Source organism: Nannospalax galili, unplaced genomic scaffold (assembly GCF_000622305.1).
Source record: "Nannospalax galili isolate Female #2095 unplaced genomic scaffold, S.galili_v1.0 scaffold312, whole genome shotgun sequence".
NCBI classification, from domain to species: Eukaryota; Metazoa; Chordata; class Mammalia; order Rodentia; family Spalacidae; genus Nannospalax; species Nannospalax galili.
In genome coordinates, this window is record NW_008335967.1 from 4,535,266 (window position 1) to 4,557,241 (window position 21,976).

The 21,976-nt window shown below is 39.5% G+C and overlaps 1 protein-coding gene across 10 annotated transcripts in view; it reads left to right on the top strand.

Annotated features, from left to right (window-relative positions):
- The window catches only part of Srpk2 (SRSF protein kinase 2), a 239,211-nt gene that overhangs the window by 184,125 nt on the left and 33,110 nt on the right, over positions 1 to 21,976 (top strand). For all 10 annotated transcript variants that reach the window (XM_017797549.2, XM_008830746.3, XM_029562342.1 and 7 more), the window contains one exon: positions 5,549 to 5,655. In XM_017797549.2, coding sequence (XP_017653038.1) covers positions 5,549 to 5,655 — 107 coding nt within the window. The remainder of the gene's footprint in view (positions 1 to 5,548; positions 5,656 to 21,976) is intronic.

The following is a 21,976-nucleotide window of genomic DNA, read 5'->3' on the forward strand; positions in this document are numbered from 1 at the left end:
CGAAATAAATCTGTATCCCGCTGAGAATTCCATCTGTGCCTCGGTGCCTCCTCCATCCGCTCGTGCTCTCCACCACACGCTCACTCTCCCAACATTTTTACCTATCAGAAACATTAAAAAATTACAAATTGATTTGACAAGGAGTTAACTACTGATTTTTTTTATTAGTGTTCATTAATTATACAAAATAATAGGTTTCATCATGAGATTTCCATACATGTTTTTAATGTATTACTTACTCTCCTGTTACCATCTCTTGTCCAGTTTCTATAATTACTGTTTTTTTTTCCCCTTGATTAACTATTATTCATTTTGATTGTCTATAATATTATTGACCTCTTCCCTTTTAAAAAAGTAATTATGGGGCTGGAGAGATGGCTCAGCAGTTAAGAACACTGGCTGTTCTTGCAAAGACCCGGGTTCGAATCCCAGCAACCACATGGCAACTAATAACTGTCTAACTCCAGTTCCAGGGGATCCGACAGCCTCTTCTGTCCTCTGTGGGCATTGCACAACACAGGTGCACTTACTTACATGCAGGCAATACATGCATACACATAAAATAATAAAAAATAAATTTTTTTTAATTGTGATTTTTCCCCCCCAGTGGTAAGGGGAAGTATATTCCAGCACTTTTTTTGTGCTTAGTGCACAAAAACTAAACGTATACCCTGCTGGCTGCAAAGCCCCTATGAGTCTGAAGTATTTGTTGTCTTAATAAAAGAAAAATGTACATCAGGCATGGTGGCTATTCCCACCATGCCAGGAGGCTAACAAGCTCAAGACCAGCCTATGCTGCATAATGTGTTTCAGGCCAGCATGGATTTTAGAGTGACCCAGTCTCAAAAAACTAAACAAAACAAGCAGCAACATTAGAACCACAAAAAAAAAAAAAAGATGAAGAAAAATACTCTATTAATACTGACATTCATTTCAAAGTTAGACTAGAGTACTATTAGTACTAACTGATAAATTTGAATCCTACATTTTTCAGTTACTTGATTCTACAGAGAATCATCTTTCTTATGAGTGAATATGAAATCTTTGGTGGTTTTTGTTCTGTTTTGCTTTTTTGTTTGTTTTGGGGGGGTAGGGCTTGGTTTTTTGTTTTTGTTATAGAACTGAGGATCAAACCCAGGTAATCAAGCATCCTAAGCAAGTGATCCACCACTGAGGTAAACCCCAGCCCTGGTTTTATTGATTTCACTCCTAGTCTATTCACTTTTTTTGTAACTGGTAAAGTGATATACTTTTGTTAGTTTTCGATAAATAGAGGAGACCTCCATTGTTTCTCCATTAAAACTTGGCGGTGGTTGTTTCTGTTTAGTTTTGGTTATTTGTTTTGATTTTTTTGTTTATTTTTGAGACAGAATCTCCCTGTAGCACTATGTTTGGCACTTACTATGTAGACCGGGCTAGCTTCAATCTCCACAGACATCCTCCTACCTCTGTCTCTTAGGTGCTGGGATTAAAGGTACACACCACCATGCCAGGGTAACAAAGCATTTTTTAATGAAAACTTTCAAAGATGTATAAAAAATGTTCAGTTAATAAATATTGAGGCTAAGCCATAATTGATCTATTTTCTTTTTTGCTCACTAATCACGATAAAACAAACCCTAGAAGTCATGTCCTTTTACCTCTGTAAGTATCACTACATCCTGGAAAGGATGAATTTCTTTAACATAACTGTAGAACTCACTGAATGAAATTGTTAATTTATTGATGGTATATTTTCACATTTAAATTTTCTTAATATTACAAAAAATGACGTTTGAAAATTAAGACTCAGAATTCAACACAGTTCTTTTCTCCTAAATCTTTTCTTCTGAACTGTTATTAATCAACTTGATTGTATAGTTGAAGATTATTCAAATTATATTTCCCCCTTTTTGTTGAAATGTGACAGAATATTTGCTTTTTAAAAAAGAAATTATTGGGGCTGGAGAGATGGCTCAGCGGTTAAGAACACTGACTGTTTTTGTAGAAGACCCAGGTTCGAATCCCAGCACCCGCATGGCAGCTAACAACTGTCCGTAACTCCAGTTCCAGGGGATCTGACAGCCTCTTCTGTACTCCGCTGGCACTGCACGACAAGGGTGCGCTTACCTACATGCAGGCAATACACACATATAAAATTAAAAAATAATAAGTAATATTTTAAGAAGAAATTATCCTGATGGATATCAATGACTTTCAATAAGTAAAAGAATTTCTTGTCTGTAAGACCAGACACTCCTCTTGCAGTTCACAAAGGATGGCTTTAGTCCTAATTTTAAGTCCTGTTGGAAAAGAAATTTGTACTGCCAGAAGATAAAGCAGCTCATGACCTTCCCTTTGACTTTAAGCACTAGTTTTGACAGTGCTGTTGTTGTAGTGTTTATTTGTTTGGGGAACCAAGGAGTAAATGATTTGGGGTTTCAGAAAGGAGCTTGATTTGTCCTTCCCCTACCTCTGCATGGAGAGATGGCAAAAAGGCAGCCCAAGAGACAGTTGAGAGCACTGTGTTCCAAGCCATGTAGCTCATCGATGAGCACAAATGGAGAAGAGATATGGTCTGTAGTTTCCAGAATACTTGACCTTTACTCTAATGTTGGAGCCTGCTAGCCCTTTGAATGTTTAAGGCAGGTTATTTCCTCCTTCATCCCCCAAGATTCAAGTAGATTGGAGCATTTCTTTCTTTCTTTTTTTCTTTTTTCTTTTTTTTTTGTCTGTTTTTGAGACAGGGTCTCCCTGTAGCTCCAGCTGCCTGGAACTCACTCTGTAGACCAGGCTAGCCTGGAACTCACGGAGGATCTACCTGCCTCTGCCTCTCGAGTGCTGGCATAAAAGGCCTGCGCCACCGCGCCTACTGGACCATTTCTTTATAGCCATGTGACATACTAATGCTGTGGCCAAGGTCTTCTGACTTGTTTCAGGTCTTTTGTTATTTCCTTTACCTCTTACTTGGAACAGATTCAACTTGTAATATTTTCTTTTTCGCTTTTTTTGAGATACCTGGCCTGGAACCCACTGTGTACACCAGGCTGGCCTTGAATTTAAAGAGATCCGCCTACCTCTGCCTCCTGAGTGCTGGGATTAAAGTTGTGTCCTACCATTCCCAGCTCAACTTTTCATATTTTCATATCTGACTTTTGCAAGCTCTAGAAACTGAAGTCAAAACTGTAAACTTGTCTTAATCCCAGGAATGGCATCTAGTGCCTTCATTTCCTCAGTTATGATATTTATATTAGAGTAGGTCTTTATATTTCTCTTAGAAATTCCAGCTATGGTGGTGCATGCCTATAATCCCAGGATTCAGGAGGCTGAAGCAGAAGTATCAGAAGTTCAGGGTCAGTTTTACTATGTAGCCAGTTTGAGACCAGACTGAGTTTCCTTGACACTGTGCCAAAAACCAAAACAAACAAGAAATTCCAGTCCAGAGTACTGAGAATTAAAAAACCGTACTGATACTAGCTCAGCTTTTGCTTCAGAATCATTTCTGATAAACTGCTAGGTTCATTCTCCCTAGCAGTAGGTGATCAGGGTGGCAAATAGACAGTGCCAGTGCTGGAGTCTGTGTGCCTGCTTGTCTAGGTGAGCAATTTTGTTTCAGGGCAAGGCAGCCGCTCATTTTGTATCAAACTTATAGAGCTCTTCCAGAGACAGGTGACATAGAGGGGGTGTCTTTTGAGAAAACACCTGATTTGTTAGGGTGAATGGGAGGAGGGAGGAGGGAGGGATGATACACATTCTAATGGCTCTTTCCACTGTTAAATAAAATGCTAAGAAATCATCATGGTCCACATTTGTCAATACTCAGAGAAGACTTAGATCCTATTTTGGAAATTCTGGGTTTTGGCTTCTGTATCTGCCACTAACTTTAGATCTTAGTTTGTAATTTTTAAAATGAGATTGGGAAATAAAACTTGGCTGGCGAGATGGCTCAGCAGTTAAGGGCACTGACTGCTCTTGCAGAGGACCCAGGTTTGATTCCCAGCACCCACATGGTGGCTACAAACCGTCCTTAACTCCAGTTCCAGGGGAATCTGACCTCTGCGGCATTGCATGACATGGGTGCACTCACATACATGCAGGCAGTACACTCAAACATGTAAAAATAATAATATTAAAAAAATACTTTGGGCTTTAAATCATCTTTGCTTATGTCTGTAGTGCTTAAGTTCTTCAGAATAGAAACAATAACTTTTTTCACTAAAATATTTAATAATTATTATGATGATCCAGATATTATTATAAAATTTAGTGATACTAATATCACCTGTAAGCCTTCAGCAATCAATCAGATATTCTCAAGGGGTTTCAGAGCCACTGCTTTCTGTAGGAATGCCATGAATTTGTTTTATGATTCATTTGGTGAGTTACCATTTGGAGGGTCTGTGATTGGGCTAGAATTTCTGTTTTTAAAACTACTACTTTTGTTGGGTAGAATTACATTCCATTGTATGTATGTACCATATTTTCTTTATCAATGCATCCAGTAGTTGACATTTAGACCATTTCTCTATCTTGGCTATTCACAGTGGTGCTACAGTGAACTTGTAACTATTGATACCTGTTTGAGACCTTGATATCAATTCCTTTGGATACTTGTATGGCCTTGAATGATATTGACATTTTCATAATTACATACTGACAGCAAATATATCACAGTGTATACATTAAGTGTATACAACCCTTTTAATAGCCATCCTACTTTAATGATTTAAAACGTAAAGCATTTTAGAGTCCTGAGTCTTCATTATTATAGTTATTACATTATAACACCATGTGTTGAATTATGATTATGCACTTTAAGTGATTGTGAATCCTTAACAGCTGCCTAAATTGTAATACTCCTAGTTATCAGTGAAGTATATTAGTTATTTGTTTTTCTTTGAGACAGGGTTGCATATAGCCCAACCTAGCCTTCAACTCACTACGTAGCTGAGAATGACTTTAAACTTCTGATCCTCTTACCTCTACCTCCTAAGTACTGGGATTTATATGTATGTGCCACCATACCTGACTGAAAGATATTAAAGGGAAAGTTAAATAGATCTTTAGTGTATTTCATACATTTTTATTTTATAATTTCTTCTATATGGCCTTTCAAGTATAAATCTATACAAGTGATTAAGACTCTTCAAGTTTTTAGTTTTTTTCCATATTGTCTCCTATGAGTATTCTTTCTTGCCCACTGTCCTCAGGAGGACCTGAAAGGTATGCTGAGATGGAGAGAACACAGCGCAGTGTGGGCCCCAGTCATGGGTTGGCCCTGTTGGATGCTAGGATACATGTTCCTTGTTTCAGCAGTGAGTATAATTGTATAGTTCCTGATGTAGTTTGGAGTACATTAAATGATACATGATATACAATAAGTGCTTAGTGAAAAAGTCAGTTCTTTTTTATTTAGATGAGAAATGACAACTGATTATTTTTGGTATTATTGCTAATTTTGATGACATTTTCTTAAGGCATAACTTTTCAAGTATCACAATGAAGATGCTTTTAGTAATAGCCTGGTTTCAGGAAGTGTATTCTCAGTTGCTCCTTAACCACATACCAGATGTGTGTATGGTCTTTGAAGTACTTGGCCACCATCTCCTCAAATGGATCATCAAGTCCAACTATCAAGGACTCCCAGTACGTTGTGTGAAGAGCATCATTCGACAGGTGAGACTTCTGAGAGCAGCCCTGCCACTAGTGCCCATTTTGGTTGCCTTTCAACATAAATTCCCATTTTTGGGGCAGGGGGGGGTGCGTGGTGCTAAATGCCTTTAATCCCATCACTTGGAAGGCAGAGGCAGGCATATCTGTGTTATGAGCAGAGCCTGATCTGCATAGTGAATTCCAGGTCTCCCAGGGCTGCATAGTGTGAAATCCTGTCTTAAAAAAACAGCAGATTGGGGCTGGAGAGATGGCTCAGCAGTTAAGAGCACTTACTGCTCTTGCAGAGGACCTGGATTCGATTCCCAGCACCCACATGGTGGCTACAAACCGTCCTTAACTCCAGATCCAGGGAAATCCGAAGCCCTCTTCTGACCTCCACAGCATTGCACGACACAGGTGCACCTACTTACATGCAGGCAATACACTTCGTACACATAAAATAATTGTTAGGGTTCCAAATAGCAGCAGCTTCCCCCCTCCCCAATAGGGACCTACAGACTCTGCTGAGAAGCAGCCTGCCTTTCCTCTGATCTCCAAAGATAAGATAAGCAGATTCTACCTGATAACCAGAGATTTTAGAAGCTGTTTATTACAACAGCTTTTCTCTTATCTCAAGAGGGAAAAAGTAAACACTTCCAGACCCTAATCCTACCTGCTTTTCCTGCTTCCCCCTCCCTGATTTCTCCCCCAAACATTCCCCCCTTCCACACCCTAAAGCCCCCATATATAAAGTCCCAGCTCACAACCCGTGGGCTGGTATCTTTCCCTGACATCTTTCCCTGCCCTTCCCTGACAATAATAAGCTATTTTAATTTAAAAAAAAATTATCAGTTAAGAGGCTGGAGACATGACTCAATGGTTAAGAGCATTGGCTATTCTTTCAGGGAACCCAGGTTCAATTCCCAGCATCCACATGGCTAGGAACGGCCTGTAACTCCAGTTCCAGGGAATCCAATGCCCTCTTCTGACCTCTGCAGGAATTGTATGACATGGGTGCATTTGCATACACTCATACACATAAAATAAAAATAATAAGTAAATTATTTTTTAATAAAAATTCTCAGTTAAAAGTGCATTAAGTTCTGAGGCTCTAATTCACAGCATGGTGATTATTGTTTACAATCCTGCATTGTATACTTGAAATTTGGAAAGAGAGTAGGTCCTAAATAGTCTCACCACACAGAAGAGAGAAACTTTCTGAGTTAATGGATAGGTGAGTGTGTTATTTGTGGTAATTATTACATAGTGTATTTCTATATGAAAACATGAGTTCTCATGCAGTAAATCTACTTAGTGTTTATTGTCAGTTGTACCTCAGTAAAGACAGAAGAAAGATGACTTAGGTCATGAGAAGAGAACTGTGAAGAAAAAGGCTCTGTGTATTGGCTTATGTGAGTGGGAGTGATATACTTCTGCATGAATCAGATTATGTAGGAAGTATTGTATTGGATTCATACTTTGTTCAATTGGTTTACCAAAAGAAAACCCTTAGTAAGAGACTGGCTTAGTGACAGTGCTCCAATAAATATTTATAGAATGAAAGTATACATAGAAGATACCTTTCTAACCAGCAGTGTTCACCAGAGTCTATTTTTTTTCCCCTATGGGATATGTTAAGTCTGTATTCCACTCATTGCTCATACTACCTCATTTAGGGAAGTTGCAGATGCAACTTAATCTGAATTATGTTACCGTGTTATAGATAATTCTTCAGAGTAAGTCATAGGGAGGTTGATTATGTAAGAGGAGGTTAGGAACCTTCCCTCAATCTCAAGGCCCAAAATCCTACCCAGGAGTTCAGCCACAAAATATAGGCCTCAGTCTAGAATTTATTTATGTTCTCATTCATAGTCATAGTCATAATATCTCTCTCTCTCTCTCTCTCTCTCTCTCTCTCTCCCTCTCCCTCTCCCTCTCCCTCTCTCCCTCCCTCTCTCTCCCTCTCTGTATAAATATATATACCTTGTGTTCCTGTCCATGTGGTATGGCATCTAGAACTTGACACTGGGTATCTTCCTCAACCATTTCTCCACTTTGTTTTTTCAGGCAGGGTCTCTCACTGAATCTGGAGCTTCTATTTTTGGCTAGACTGGCTGGTCAGCAGACCTCTGGGATCCACTTGTCTCCCCTCCCCAGTGCTGGGGTTATAGGTTTACTGTCACATCTAGGTTTATGTGGGTACTAGAGACTTTTTTTTTTGTCTTTTTGAAGCAGGGTCTCCCTGTAGCCCCAACAGCTGTCCTGGAACTCACTGTGTAGACCCAGCTGGCCTCAAACTCACAAAGATCCGCCTGCCTCTGCCTCCCAAGTGCTGGGATTAAAGGCATGCACCACCACACCCGATTGTACTAGAGACTCTTAATGCAAGGGTCCTCATACTTGCTTTACTCACTGAGCCAGCTCCCCAACCCTCGCTTGCCTACTTGCTTTTTTTTTTTTCCTTTCTTATTTTAAATAGACAGGGTTATCAATGTGTTTCCCAGTCTGGTCTTGAACTCCTAGACACGGGATCCTGAGCCTCAGCCTCCTGAGTTGATGGGATTGTAGGTGCATTCTTCCCTACCCAGCTGAGAAACAGCTTTTAAAGGATTCCATTTGGGCCAGAAAAATTTCACAATGGAATTTTTATTTTTAACATGTTTGCCTTAATGGAATCTGGTATGTGTGGGTTTGTGGTGTTAATCATCTTTAATATAAAAATATTATCATGGAGCCTAGATTATTGTCTAGGCTTACTTAGACCTTATAGTGTAGAATTGTTGCATGTCTGTTAATAACCTGCATGCTATATTTTCTTTTATTCCCTTTGATTCATCTTTGGGTTACATATTTTTGACTCCTGGGTAGTAATGGGAAAATTCTGTATTTAAAGATTTATACAGGCATATAAATTTCCCCAGAGGTTGGGAAGTGAGTCTAAAAGTTCCAGACTTCACAGTAGTGTGCACCCAATGGGTGGTACAGCTCCGTCAGAGGCAAAAACTTAACAACTGCTGTGTATATTTCACAACTGAATGTTTTTTGCTTTTGAAGTTGCATTGTTCAAATTTCCTAATCTACAGATAGATGTAAAGGATTATGTAAAATTGTTTTTTAATAATTCATTGAGAATTTCATACATGCATATAAGATGTTTTGTTTAAAATCCATGCCCACTCCCTCCCCTCCAACTCCTCCTGTATCTCCTCATCACTTTTTTTTCTGATAACTTCATGTACTCTTTCTTCTTCTTTGATTTATTTATTTATTTTTATATGGGGCTTTTGGCTATGCTAACATTCCCCCCTCTGAAGAGGCATTCCTAAAATCTTTTAAGGATTAGATATCAGCTCCCTAAATACTTTCGACATTTTTGGCCTTTGGAATAGAGTATGTTGCTAAGAGGCCCAAGGACATTTTGACTTTTAGCCAAGAAACTGGCTACTTTTCTTTCAGGTCTTTATACCCTAACAGCCTAGCCAATTCCTACCTCCTATTCTCATCATACCATCCTCTGAAGAGGTTACCCAAATTGCCAATAGGGAATCAGGACACAGACTGCTCTGGCTTCTTCCATGCTGAACAGGGATGCTGGGTGAGGCAATTGGAGTACTCCTTTAGTGGGGGGCTATCTAAAAGACTCCCAAATTGCATAACTTATCTCTAGGGGGAAAAGAAAGTCCTGAATCATGACTGGGAGATGTGAAGGAGAAGTAAAAGCAAGAGTAATTAGCATTATAGGTTCTAGACAGGGAACTTGAAAAAAGAACAGGGCAATCCTCAAATGTTTATATGAGACCATTGGAATTTTTTGATAAGGGCTTTCAAAAGCATCCCTCTATTGGGTTCCTCCTCATTTTTCTTTTGTTTTCCAAGGCTGGACTCTAGATGGATTCAGGATTTGTTTTCAGGTATTTTGATAGATATTGGGGTGGTTAGAATCAGTGTCAGTTCCTTCTCAAAGGCTTTGAGATAACTGAAGGGTTGTTGAGGTGTGTGTATGACCTGAGGGGTATGCCTTTACCCAGCATGGGTCTAGCCTTCACCAGATTGTATACTTTATTTAGCCCTCCCCAAATCCAGGAGACCACATGTGATTAGGGCCAAATTACATACAGTTGGCTGCGAAGAGTGGCTGGATAACGTGGCGAGGGTCCAATGACCCTGCTTGCCCCTCCTTTAATGAATGAGCACAACCGTCAACAAGCCCAATTGTGATGATGTTTAGTGATCAGCTCAGCTGAAGTCCGATAATGGTAGTTATTTCATGCAGGAGACTGCTGTACAGCATCATCTTATTAAAATGACATGGAATTTAAAGGATTTGGTGCTAGGATCCACATATGAGGGAGAATATACATCATTTGTTTTTCTGAGTCTGTGTTACTTTACTTAATATAACAGTTTCTAGATCCATCCATTTACCTGCAAATTTCATTATTTCATCTTTCTTTACTGGTGAATAGAACTCCATTGTGTAAATATACTACATTTTTGTTAACCACTCTTCAGTTGAGGGGCACTTAGGATGCTTCCATCTCTTAGCTATTGTGAAAAGAGCAGCAACAAACATGGTTGTACAAGTGTCTACCGTAGGATGAGTGCTTTGGGTATATGCCAAGGAGTGGTATAACCGGGTCATATGGTAGGTTCATTTTTAGTTTTTTAAGAGTTCTACACACTGTTTTCCACAGAGGCTGCATGAGTTTGCAATCCCACCAGCAGTGAATGAGGGTTCCCCTTTCTCCACACCCTTGCCAGCATTTGGTGTCATTTGTTCTCCTGATCCTAGCCAGTCTGATTGGGGCAAGGTGATACCTTAGGGTGGTTTTAATTTGCATTTCCCTGATTACTAATGATGTTGAACAATTTTTGAGATGTTTCTTAGCCATCTTTATTTCTTCCTTTGAGAACTCTCTGTTTAGATCTTTAGCACATCTTTTAATTGGGTCATTTTGTTTCTTGATTCGTTTTTTGAGTTCTTTATATATTCTGGATGTTAAACTTCTGTCAGATGTGTCACTGCTGAAGATTTTTTTCCCATTCTGTGGGTTTTCTCTTCACTTTTTTGATTGCTTCTTTTGCTGTACAGAAATGTTTTAGTTTAATGTGGTCCCACTTGTTGATTGCTAACTTAATTCCTGAGCAACTTTTGTCTGATTTATAAAATCCTTTCCTACACCTATATCTTGTAAGTTACTGCCAATATTTTCTTCTGATAGTTTCAGGGTTTCCAGTTTCACATTGAGGTCTTTGATCCATTTGGTGTTGACTTTTGTGCAAGGTGAAAGGTAAGGATTTAGTTTCATTCTTCTTCAGGTGAAGAACCAGTTTAGCCAGCACCATTTATTGAAGATGCTGTCTTTCCTCAATTGCATGTTCTTGGCACCTTTGTCAAATACCAGGTGGCTGAAATTGTGTGTACTTGGGTATGGATCTTCAGTGATGTTCCATTGATCTATGTGTCCTTTTTTGTGCCAGTACCGTACAGTTTTTATGACTGTAGCTCTGTAGCATACTTTGAGATCTGATATAGTAATCCCCCCCCAGTGTTGCTCTTTGTGCTCAGGGTTTCTTGGCTATCCAGGGTCTTTTGTGCTTTCATATGAATTTAAGGATGTTTTTTTCTAATTCTGTGAAGTATGTCATGGGGATTTTGATTTGGATTGCATTGAATCTATATATTGCTTTTGGTAGGATTGTCAATTTCACAATATTAATTCTTCCAGTCCATGAGCATGGGAGGTCCTTCCATCTCCTGGTGCCTTCCTCAGTCTCTTTCTTAACGATTTAAATTTTTTATTGTAGAGCTCTTTGGTGTCTTTGGTCAGATTTACTATAAGATTTTTTTTTTTTTGCAGCAATTGTGGCCTGCCACTATACTGAAACTATTAATCAGTTCTAGGAGTTTTCTGGTGGAACTTTTGGGATCTCTTAGTATAGTGTCATATCATCTGCAAAAAGTGATAGTTTGACCTCTTCTTTTCCAATTAGTACTTCTTTAATTTCCTTCTCCTGTCTTACTGATCTAGCAAGAGTTTCAAGCAGTATGGTGGAAAGGAGTGGAGATAGTGGACATCCTTGTCTGGTTCCTGATTTTCATGGGAATGCTTCCAGGTTTTCTCCATTTAGAATGATGTTGGCTGTGGGTTTGTTATATATGGCTTTAATTATGTTGAGGTATGTTCCCTCCAGTCCAATTCTCTCTAGGACTTTGAACATAAATGCATGTTGAATTTTGTCATAGGCCTTTTCTGCATCTATTAAGATGTATGTGGTTTTTGTCTTTGAGTCCATTTATATGATTAATGACATTTATTGACTTGCATCTTTTGAACCATCCCTGCATCTCTGCAATAAAGCCTACTTGATCATGGCTAATGATCTTTTTGATGTGTGTCTGTATGTGGTTTGCAAGTATTTTTATTGAGAATTTTTACATCTATGTTCATTAAGGATATGGGTCTATAGTTTTCCTTTTTGGTTGTGTCTTTACCCGGTTTGAGTATTAGAGTGATGCTGGCTTCATAGAAGGAATTTGGGAGTTCTCCCTTAGTTTCTATCATTTTGAATAATTTAAGTAATATTGATTGGAGGTCTTCTTTAAATGTCTGGTAGAATTCTGCTGTAAATCCATCTGGTTCTGGGCTTTTTTTTTTTTTAGTTGGGAGGCTTTGTATTACGGTTTCGATTTCCTCATATGTTATGGGTCTCTTTAACCTGTTGATCTCTTCTTGGTTTAACTTTGGTGGTTCCCATGATTTCAGCTATCTATCCATTTCTTCTAGATTTTCAGATTTAGTAGTGCATAGGTTTTTAAAATATTCCCTTATAATGGTCTGGGTCTTTTGGGTGTCTGTTGTGATATTTTCCCTTTGATTGCTGATTTTGTTGATTTGATTTTCTCTTTCGGTTAACTGGGCTAAGGGTGTTTCTGTCTTTTTTAGCTTTTCAAAGAACCAGCTGTTAAGATTCATTGATTCTTTGTATTGTTTTCTTTGTTTGTATTTCATTAATTTTTGCTCTGATTTTTTTTTTTTATTTCTTCTCTTCTGCTGGGTTTGGGTTTCATTTGTTCTTGCCTTTCCAGTGTCTTGAGTTGCTGTGTTAGGTCATATATTTGGGCTCTTTCTAATTTTTTAATGTAGGCACTTAGAGCTATAAACTTTCCTCTTAGGACTGCTTTTAATGTGTCCCAGAGGTTGTGTTGTAATGTATTGTCATTTTCGTTGAATTCTAGGTATTCTTTTATTTCTTTCTTCATTTCTCCTTTCACCTACTCATTGTTTAGAAGTGTGTTGTTCAATCGCCATGAGTTTGTGTAGTGCCTAGGGTTTTGTCCAGTGCTGATTTTGAGCTTTATTGCACTGTGATCCAATAGAATGCAGGGAATTATTTCAGATTTTTTGTATTTGTTGAGGTTTGTTTTGTGACCCAGTATGTGGTCAGTTTCTGAAAAAGTTCCTTGGGGTGCTGAGTAGAAAGTGTATTCTTTGGTGTTTGGTTGGAATAATCGAAAGAGGTCTGTTAAATTTGATGTATGGTATCATTTAATTCAGATGTCTCTCTGTTTATTCTTGTCCGGTTGACCTGTCTAATGGGGACAGTGGGATACTGAAGTCCCTACTATTACTGAGTTGGGGTTATCAGTGTCTTAAAATCTGTAGTGTTGTTTTTATGAATTTGGGTGCACCAGAATTTGGTGCATGTAGTTAAGGATTGTAATATCTTCTTGGTTAACTGTTCCTTTGATCAGAATGAAGTGACCCTCCTTATCTCTTCTGATTAGTTTTACTTTGAATTCTATTTTGTCAGATATTAGAATTGCAACCCCTGCTTGTTTCTTATTGCCAGTTGCTTGGAATATTCTTTTTCATCCTTTTACCTTAAGCTAGTGCCTATTCTTGAAGGTGAGATGGGTTTCTTGCAGACAGCAAAGAGATTGATTTTGTGTCTTAATCCATTCACTTAGCTCGTGTCTTTTGACTGGGGAGTTCAGTCCATTGATATTTAAGGTTATTATTGAAAGATGTGTATTGGTTGCATCATTTTGATTGCTGTTTGTGTTCTCTGTGTAATTTTGTGTTTCCTAGATTTTTAACTTTGTTTATTTTCTTTTGTTACACCTAGGGTATAGTTGTTTCTCTCTCTGCTCTCTGTATTGCTTCAGTTTTTTTTGAGGGGGGGAGGGGTGGTCTTTTTGAGACAGGGTTTCCTGTAGCCCTGGCTGGTCTGGAATTCACTTTGTAGACCAGGCTGGCTTTGAACTCACAAATATCCATTTACCTCTGCCTCCCGAGTTCTGGGAGTAAAGGTGTGCACCACTATGCCTGGCTCAGATATTCTCTGAAGGGCTGGTTTTGTGGACATGTATTCTTTCAGGCTTTTTGTGTCATGGAAGATTTTTCTTTCCCCATCAACTGTAATAGATATTTTTGCTGGGTAAAGTATTCTGCGCTGGCATCTATTATCATGTAGAACTGGAAATACCTTGGTCCAGGCTCTTCAGGCTTTCATAGTTTGCATTGATAAGTCAGCTCCAATTCTGATGGGCTTTCATTTGTGTGTGACTTGTTGTGTTTCTTTAGCTGCTTTCATTATTCTCTCTCTGTTCTGTCCATTTAGTGTTTTTACTATGATGTGTCATGGGGAGTTTTCTTTTCTGATCCTGTCCATTTGGTGTTATGTGTGCTTTCTGTATTTGTATAGGGATGTCTTTCCTTAAGTTTGGGAAATTCTCTTGTACAATCCTGTTTCAGATATGGTCAACACCATTAACCTGAAATTCTTCTCCTTTATTCCTATGATCAGTAGATTGGTCTTTTCATGGTGTCCCACATCTCTTGCATATTCCATTCCTGTGTTTTTTTAAATTTTCCATCATCTTTGCTTGAGTAGTCCAGATCTTCAACTTTATCCTCCAGTGTTGATACTCTGTTTTCCATTTCATTCATTCCTTGTAGTGAGGCTTTCCGCTGTTGTTTCAAGTTGGCTTTTTGAGTTTTACACTTCTTTCTTCATTTCTGCCTGAGTTTTCTTCAATGTTTCTATTTCTTTTGTGAATTCATTCAGAAGTTTATCCCTGTCTCATTTTAGCTCTTTGATTTGTTTGTTTGTGTGTTTAAATTCATTGAATTCCTTGATCATGTTTATGATTGTTCTTTTAAATTCAGTGTCCTGGGTTATCTCTAGGGGGTTCTTCTTATAGAACTCTTCTACAGGATTGGTGGAGTTTGGTGGGGACATAGTGTTTGCGCTTTCCATTTTATTATTTCTACTTCCATCTCTCCAGCCCCGATATTATGTTTTTAAATCTAGGGTAGAGTAAAATGCCTATTTAGAGTTAGTGTTTATTTTTGCCTGACCTAGTAGTACAAGCTTGTAGTCCTGGCTACTTGGGCAGGAAGATTCCAGGTTCAAGGCCTGCCTAAGCAATTTAGTGAGACTCAGTTCAACAATAAAAAAGAAAAAGAAGGCCATTGATACATCCCAGTGGTAGACTTCTTGCCTGGAACAGAGAAAGTCATCCTTGATTTAATTTCCAGTACTGAAAAAGTGTTGAGATTATTTAAAATTTTAGCATATATTTATGAAAAGTGTACAGTTATGTTTTTGGAAAATTTTTTTCTTATGCCTTAATAGTAAAGGTAATAATCAGATTGTTTAAAGTAGAGCCATTAAGATTTCATTTTAGGAGGCTGGAGAGATGGCTCAGCAGTTAAGAGCACTGACTGCTCTTGCAGAGGACCTGGGTTCAGTTCCCAGCGCCTACATGGTGGCTACGAACCATCCTTAACTCCAGTTCCAGGGGATCTGATGCCCTCTTCTGACCTCCATGGCAATGCATGACACGGGTACACTCACATACATGCAGACCATAATACACTCATACACATAAAATAAAAATAATAAATAAACTATTTTAAAAAACGATTTTATTTTGGTGCTGAGGAGATGGCTCAGTGTTTAAGAGCACTTTTTGCCCTTTAGTAGTAGACCTTGGTTCAGTGTTAACACCCAAATGGTGGCTCATAGCTGCCTGTAGTGCCAGTTCCAGGGGATATGTTCTACAGCACCTAAACTTAGTAAGACCTTTAAAACCAGTGCTTTTCTAGATCTCTGTGGAGTGGCAGAACCCAGCAGATGGTCAGCACCATTTGGTTTTGACTATGCTCAATATTTACCATTGTTTTTATTTCAAATGGTCATGGTTAGGAATACTGATCCTATTGATGAACGAGTGTTGTTTAGTTTTTGTCTAGAAGGTTTAATTTTAAAATAGTGGACACTTTGATAGTATGAGTTTATTCTGTATGATGTAGTTCTTGTGATTTTGTAGTTATTTGGAAATTTTTCCAGAACATTGCTCCTTAACTCTGAAATCCTGGCATTATCTTTGTTTCTGGAGAGGTCAGTCTTGTTCCCAGCTTCCTGTTCTGTGCAGTCCTCATGTGGGGCATGGCAGTTCCATCCTCCTCCCTCTACTGCAGGACAATATGGCATGGCCTCTCTTACTATTACAGGTCAGGTGTTTCTCACACTTCTCCATCATGTGTTTTATAGCCAGTTTGCAGGATTTGCCTCATACTGTTTTACCAAGGAAGAAAAAGCTAGTGGAGCTTGAACTTTTCTAGTAGAAGATATTTTGAACTTGTGGAAAAGGCCTCTGGTGTTTCTCACCCCCACAAGTAATTAATATTCAAATTTAAGGACTCCTTCTTGGGGCCAACTTCTCTGCTTTGCAAGCCCATCTGGCTGCTTGCTTGTTGCTTCCTGTGGGTTTCATTACCTTGATACCAACAGCCAGGCAAGGCTCATCATCTGGGGTTTGTATGTTTGCCCATAGTCCAATATTCTGGTATGGAAGGAAGTAGTTTCCAAATTTTCACCAAGATGAGAACATGGTTTGGAAAATTATTCTTATTCTAATTTTCCTTATTGCATTTTACAGTTCTAGGGATGCTTCATTCTTTTTTTTTTTTTTTTTTTTTTTTTTTTTGAGACAGGGTCTCCTTATGTGGGAGACAGGCTTGAGCCTAGGGTGAAAGTCTTATTGACAGCCATACAGCAGGCCTGAGGCAAAGGCCTGACCCGCTGGAGCCACAAGGAACACCTTGTGACATTTGCTCCCATTGGCAGTCCCCTGAGACTGATGCCTAGAGCTTGCCATTCCCTAGTCACCAGCCTTGGAATTCCAAATTGCAACACTTAGATATTGCAACAGTCAGGGTCATGTGGTTTCCAGGAATCCAGGCTCTGTAATCTGAAACCCAGTATGCTAATGAGGCATCCTATCTGCTATTCTGTGATAGGATGTTAAGTCTGTTATGCTAATAGGACACTAAGTCTGTTATGCTAATAAGGTATCCTACTTGCTGTACTGTGATAGGCCGCTAAACCTGTTATACTAATAAGGTATCCCACTTGCTGTGCTGTGATTGCACCACTACCCCTATATATGCTTGTGCCTTCCTGCAATAAAGCAGACCTGTGTCACTGAACCTGGTCTCCTGTGTCTGAATGTGGCTCTGCTGACACAGTCTCCTCACCAGCCCTGGGGTGGGACCAGGCAGAAGCAGCAACAGTAGGAGGCAGCACAAGGTGAGCAGAAGAGCTGCCTCAGCAACAGGTGAGCAGAAGAGTGGCCTCAGCCCAGGGTGAGCAGAGGAGCAGCCTCAACGCCTATGAGAACGAAGGAGCAGCACCCATGAGAACTGAGGAGCAGCCGCCGCTTGTGGTGACCACACGTATAGCCCCAGCTGTCCTGGAACTCATTATGTAGACCAGGCTGGCCTGGAACTCAGACAGATCCGCCTGCCTCTGCCTCTGCCTCTACCTCTGAATACTGGGACTAAAGGTGTGTGTCACCTCGCCCGGCTTGCTTCATTCTTAAGGATGGTGAACAGGACTAAGAAGACAGCCTCCTTAGAGTAGTCTCCACATTTCTGTGGACTTAATCCCCCTTTTATCTGCAGGATCACTGGACCTATTTTGAGCAGTGTGGTGGAGTGGAGGAGGTAGTGTTTAAAGTTCAGCAGGAATTGATCTTTAATGTGACTTTGGGTATACAGAAAGAAACCTGTGACCAGCTTGACCAAGCCTATTTTACAGGAAAATTTGAGATTCAGAGATGGGAAGGAACTTTCTCTGAGCTAGGTTACTCTGGAATGAGAAACTACATGCCTGGCAGCTGCTTGTTTCCCCATCTTGGGCTCTACCTTCACTTCTGTTACATTCCTGCAACTCCCTTAAGTGTGAGTTCACATGCTGAGACCCATAGATACTTGCTTTTGAGCTAAGAGATACCCTCCCTACCTCTTCCCCTGTGGATGATGTTGGCCCTGCCTGTGGGTGTCTCATTGGATTGAATTCAACTTTCCTAGTAGCCTCTGCTGCCTCCTGCTACTGAAGCCAGTGGGTTCATAGGCTGATGAAACAAACATGATATGAAGGATAACAGAGAGGAAATCTATGCCAGTGTATGAGGCTTGCTGAGTTGTGTTTTTTTTTTTAAAACCAATTTATTCTTCTATATTTCATGTGTGTATATAGTGTATTTTGATTATATTCACCTCTCAATACCCTCTTATTCTTTCCCTTTCCCTCTGGAATCGTTCTTCCACCACTTCCCTTTCCTATTTTCATGTCTTTGTTTTTAATAACCCATTGAGTTTAATTAGGGTTGCTTGCATATGCGTGAGTATGGAGTGATTTACTGGATCGTGATCACCTTACCCGTGGCTATACTCCTGAAGAAAAATCACTCCTCCTACCATGAATTGCCAGTAGCTCCTCAGCTAGAGGTGTGGCCTGATGTGCCTGTCCTCATCCCTGCTGGGATATTTAGTGGCTCAGTCTTGTGCAGATAACCACAGATGCTTTGAGTTCATGGGTACAATGTCATGTCATGTCCTGAAGACAAAGTTCCACAACACTCCTATCCTCCAGTGCTTATATTTTTTCCATCTCCTCTTTAGTGTTCTCTGAGTCTTGGGGTTGGGGGTGGAGATGGGAGATACAGATATCCTGTGTTAGGTCAGAGCTCACAGCAGTTGTTTATTGTTAGCACTTTGATAGGTTATGAGTCTCTGTATTAACTGCTACCTAGTGCAAAATGAAGCTTTTCTGATCAAATTTGAGAGCAGCCCTAATTTATGGAGTGAATTGTTGGTACAACTATGCTGAACTGAAAGGTTTTCGTGGAGCCTTCTAGCCCTAGCAGTCTCCACTTGGTGCTGGGAGTTGGGGATCAGGCAATTGAGAGCCAGTGGTCCCTGTAGCCTCTTGAGTTCCCTTTAGTTCTAGAATATGGGGGAGGGGAGGTTTTAAGTCCTTCTCTGGTAGTACTCTGGTACCCTTGCACTCCACTTTGACCTCTTCTGGTTGTGCAGAGCCTATATATGTGAAGAGTAACAAAGACTGTGTAATTTGGTTGGTGTGGTACCCATTGGACTGATTTACATTTCTTAACTTGTTTAATTTGTCCCAATGGTGGGGTCCTGTATTTATTGTCAGAGATTGTAGCAGTATTTTTTAAAGAAAGTTACCCCATCTGTTTGCACTATGTAGTATTTTAAGAAATCTGGAACCTCAAGTCCTATTGAAAATGCTTCCCTTGTCTCAGGCTCATCATTGCGTTTGGAAAGTAATGTTAACACATTTGCATAGTGAGTCATATTTGCTCCTATCTGCAAAGCCTCCCACATGGTGAAGCAGTCTTTATATCGAAAGAGACTAATGTGGAAATATAAGGGCAACTTAATTTAGGAAAGCAAGATGATATTTTTACTTTAGGTTAATATTTAAAGGAAACTTCAATGAGAATAATCTTAATTTCTTATAGTTTTGAGAATCTTTCTTGTTCAAATGTAAAAACTCCACTTTATTTGCACAAGTGGAAAATTATACATCAAATGTCAGTGAATAACTGATAGGCCCATTGGATTATGTTCCCTTTAGTAGTATAATCTTTTTTTTTATTTTTATTTTGTGTGTATGAGTGTATTGCCTCTGTGTGTAAGTGTACCTGTGTCATACAGTGCCTGTGGAGGTCAGAAAAAGTCATCAGATCCCTTGGAACTGGAGTTACAGATGGTTGTGGCTGCCATGTGGGTGCTGGGAATCGAACCCTGGTTCTCTGTAAGAGCAGTTAGTGCTCTTAAATACTGAGCCACTTCTCCAGCCCCAAGAGCATATAGTCTTTATCACAATACATAATGGTACCATTCTTTTTTTTTAATTTTTAAAAATTCTTTTTATTTTATGTGTATAAGTATATTGTGTGCATGTGTGTAAGTGTACCTGTGTTGTGCAGTGCCTGTGGAGATTAGAAGAGGGTGTCAGATCCCCTGGAACTAGAGTTAATAATGGTTGTTAGCTGCCATGTCGGTGCTGGGAATTGAACCTAGGTCCTTGGCAAGGGCAGTCAGTGCTCTTAACCACTGAGCCATCTCTCCAGTCCCCATAATGGTATCATTCTTATTATTAGTCCTTTGATATTTTACCATGGCTTAAGTGTATTTTTTTTCATTTTTCATATGTGTGTGTGGTGTGTGCCTGTGTTTGTGAATTTTGCATATATCTGAGTGCATGTACATGTGAGGGCCCGAGGTTGATACTGGAAATTACCCTTAATTATTGCTCTTCCATCTTATTCATAGTCTCAGAAAAACCCAGAGCTCTCTGATATGATTAGTCTTGCTAGTCAGCTTACTTTGGGGAGCCCATGCCTTCTGTGCTGGAATTTCAGGAGAGGCCACCATGTCCACTGGTTTTCCATGGACTTGAACTCAGGCTTTCGAAGCAAAGGCATCTCCCCAACTAAGGCATATCCCTAGCCCAGTTGAAGTATATTTTTAATTAAGATTTTTGTCTTGACTTTGGTGTGTGTGGTACTGGGGATTGAGCAGGGCCTTGGACATGGTAGGTTTGCATTGGCTACATAACTGACTATATAAATAACCCAAGTTATTTTGAACAATAAATATTCTTTTTAAATTTTTTATTTTACATGTATGAGTGTTTTACCTGCTTGTATGTGAGTGTACCTGTGTTGTGCAGTGCCACGGAGGTCAAAAGAGGGCTTCGGATTTTCTGGAACTGGAGTTAAGGATGGTTCGTAGCCGCCTCGTGGGTGCTGGAAATCGAACCCAGGTCCTCTGCAAGAGCAGTCAGTGCCCTTAACCACTGAGCCATTTCTCCAGCCCTTGAACAATAAATATTCTAAGTTACAAAATATCAGAAGTTTGTCTTTAGCTCTAGTTTTTTTTTTAAGATAAGGGTCTCCCTGTATCCCCAGCTGTGCTAGAACTTGCTATGTAGATCAGTCTGGCCTCAATCTCAACAGAGATCTGCCTGCCTCTGTCTCCTGTACTACCACACCTGGTGTTCTTTTCATTTTATTGGTACTTATTAATAACTCATCAGTATCTTACTAAATTGCATTTATTGTGCCTATATTTTCCTTTTGGGATTTTTTTTTTTTTGAACAAGTCTCCCTTATTCCCACCTACTGCCATGAATTAAGTCAGCTGTGTGAGTACTCTAAACACCCTGAAGGCAGGGAATTTTGTTTATTGCTATTTATCAAACATTTCAAATAGTGCCTAGCCTGTGATTAATATTCAACCAATGCTTTTTTCATGAATTCCTATAAAAGTACTTATGTGTTATTCTAGAGGTTTTAAGGCCTCTGTAATGCCTGTTTAAGGGATAGCTGTCCCTGTTTAAATTTTTCTTTTAAGAATTTTGTTCTTTTTCACTTTGTAATACTGTTGAACGGTCTTTGAAAGTTACTTCACTGGATACTCACGGTCAAGAGAAAGATTGGTTTTGCTGACAATTTCCCAATGTTGGATGATTTCATATACTTTAAAAAATAATACATTCAGGGGCTGGAGAGATGGCTCAGCGGTTAAGAACAAACTGTTCTTGCAGAAGACCTGGGTTCAAATCCCAGCACCCACATGGCAGCTAACTCCAGTTCCAGGGGATCTGACAGCCTCTTCTGTCCTCTGTGGGCATTGCACGACGTGGGTGCGCTTACCTACATGCAGGCATGACACTCATACACATAAAATGAAAATAATAAAATATTAAAAAATAATACATGCAGTATTTTATGTTTATGTGGGTAAGGGTGTATGTGTGTATACTACAAGTGTGCAGTGCCTACGGAAGAGGGGCACCCACATCCCCTAGGATTGGAGTTAAATGAGGCTGTGAACTGTCAGATATAGGTGCTAGGAACTGAATCTGGGTCCTCTCCAAAGGCAACAAGTGCTGTTAATTACTGTCCCATTTCTCCAACCCCATATCACATTATTTGTCTCTTATGAGCAAAAAG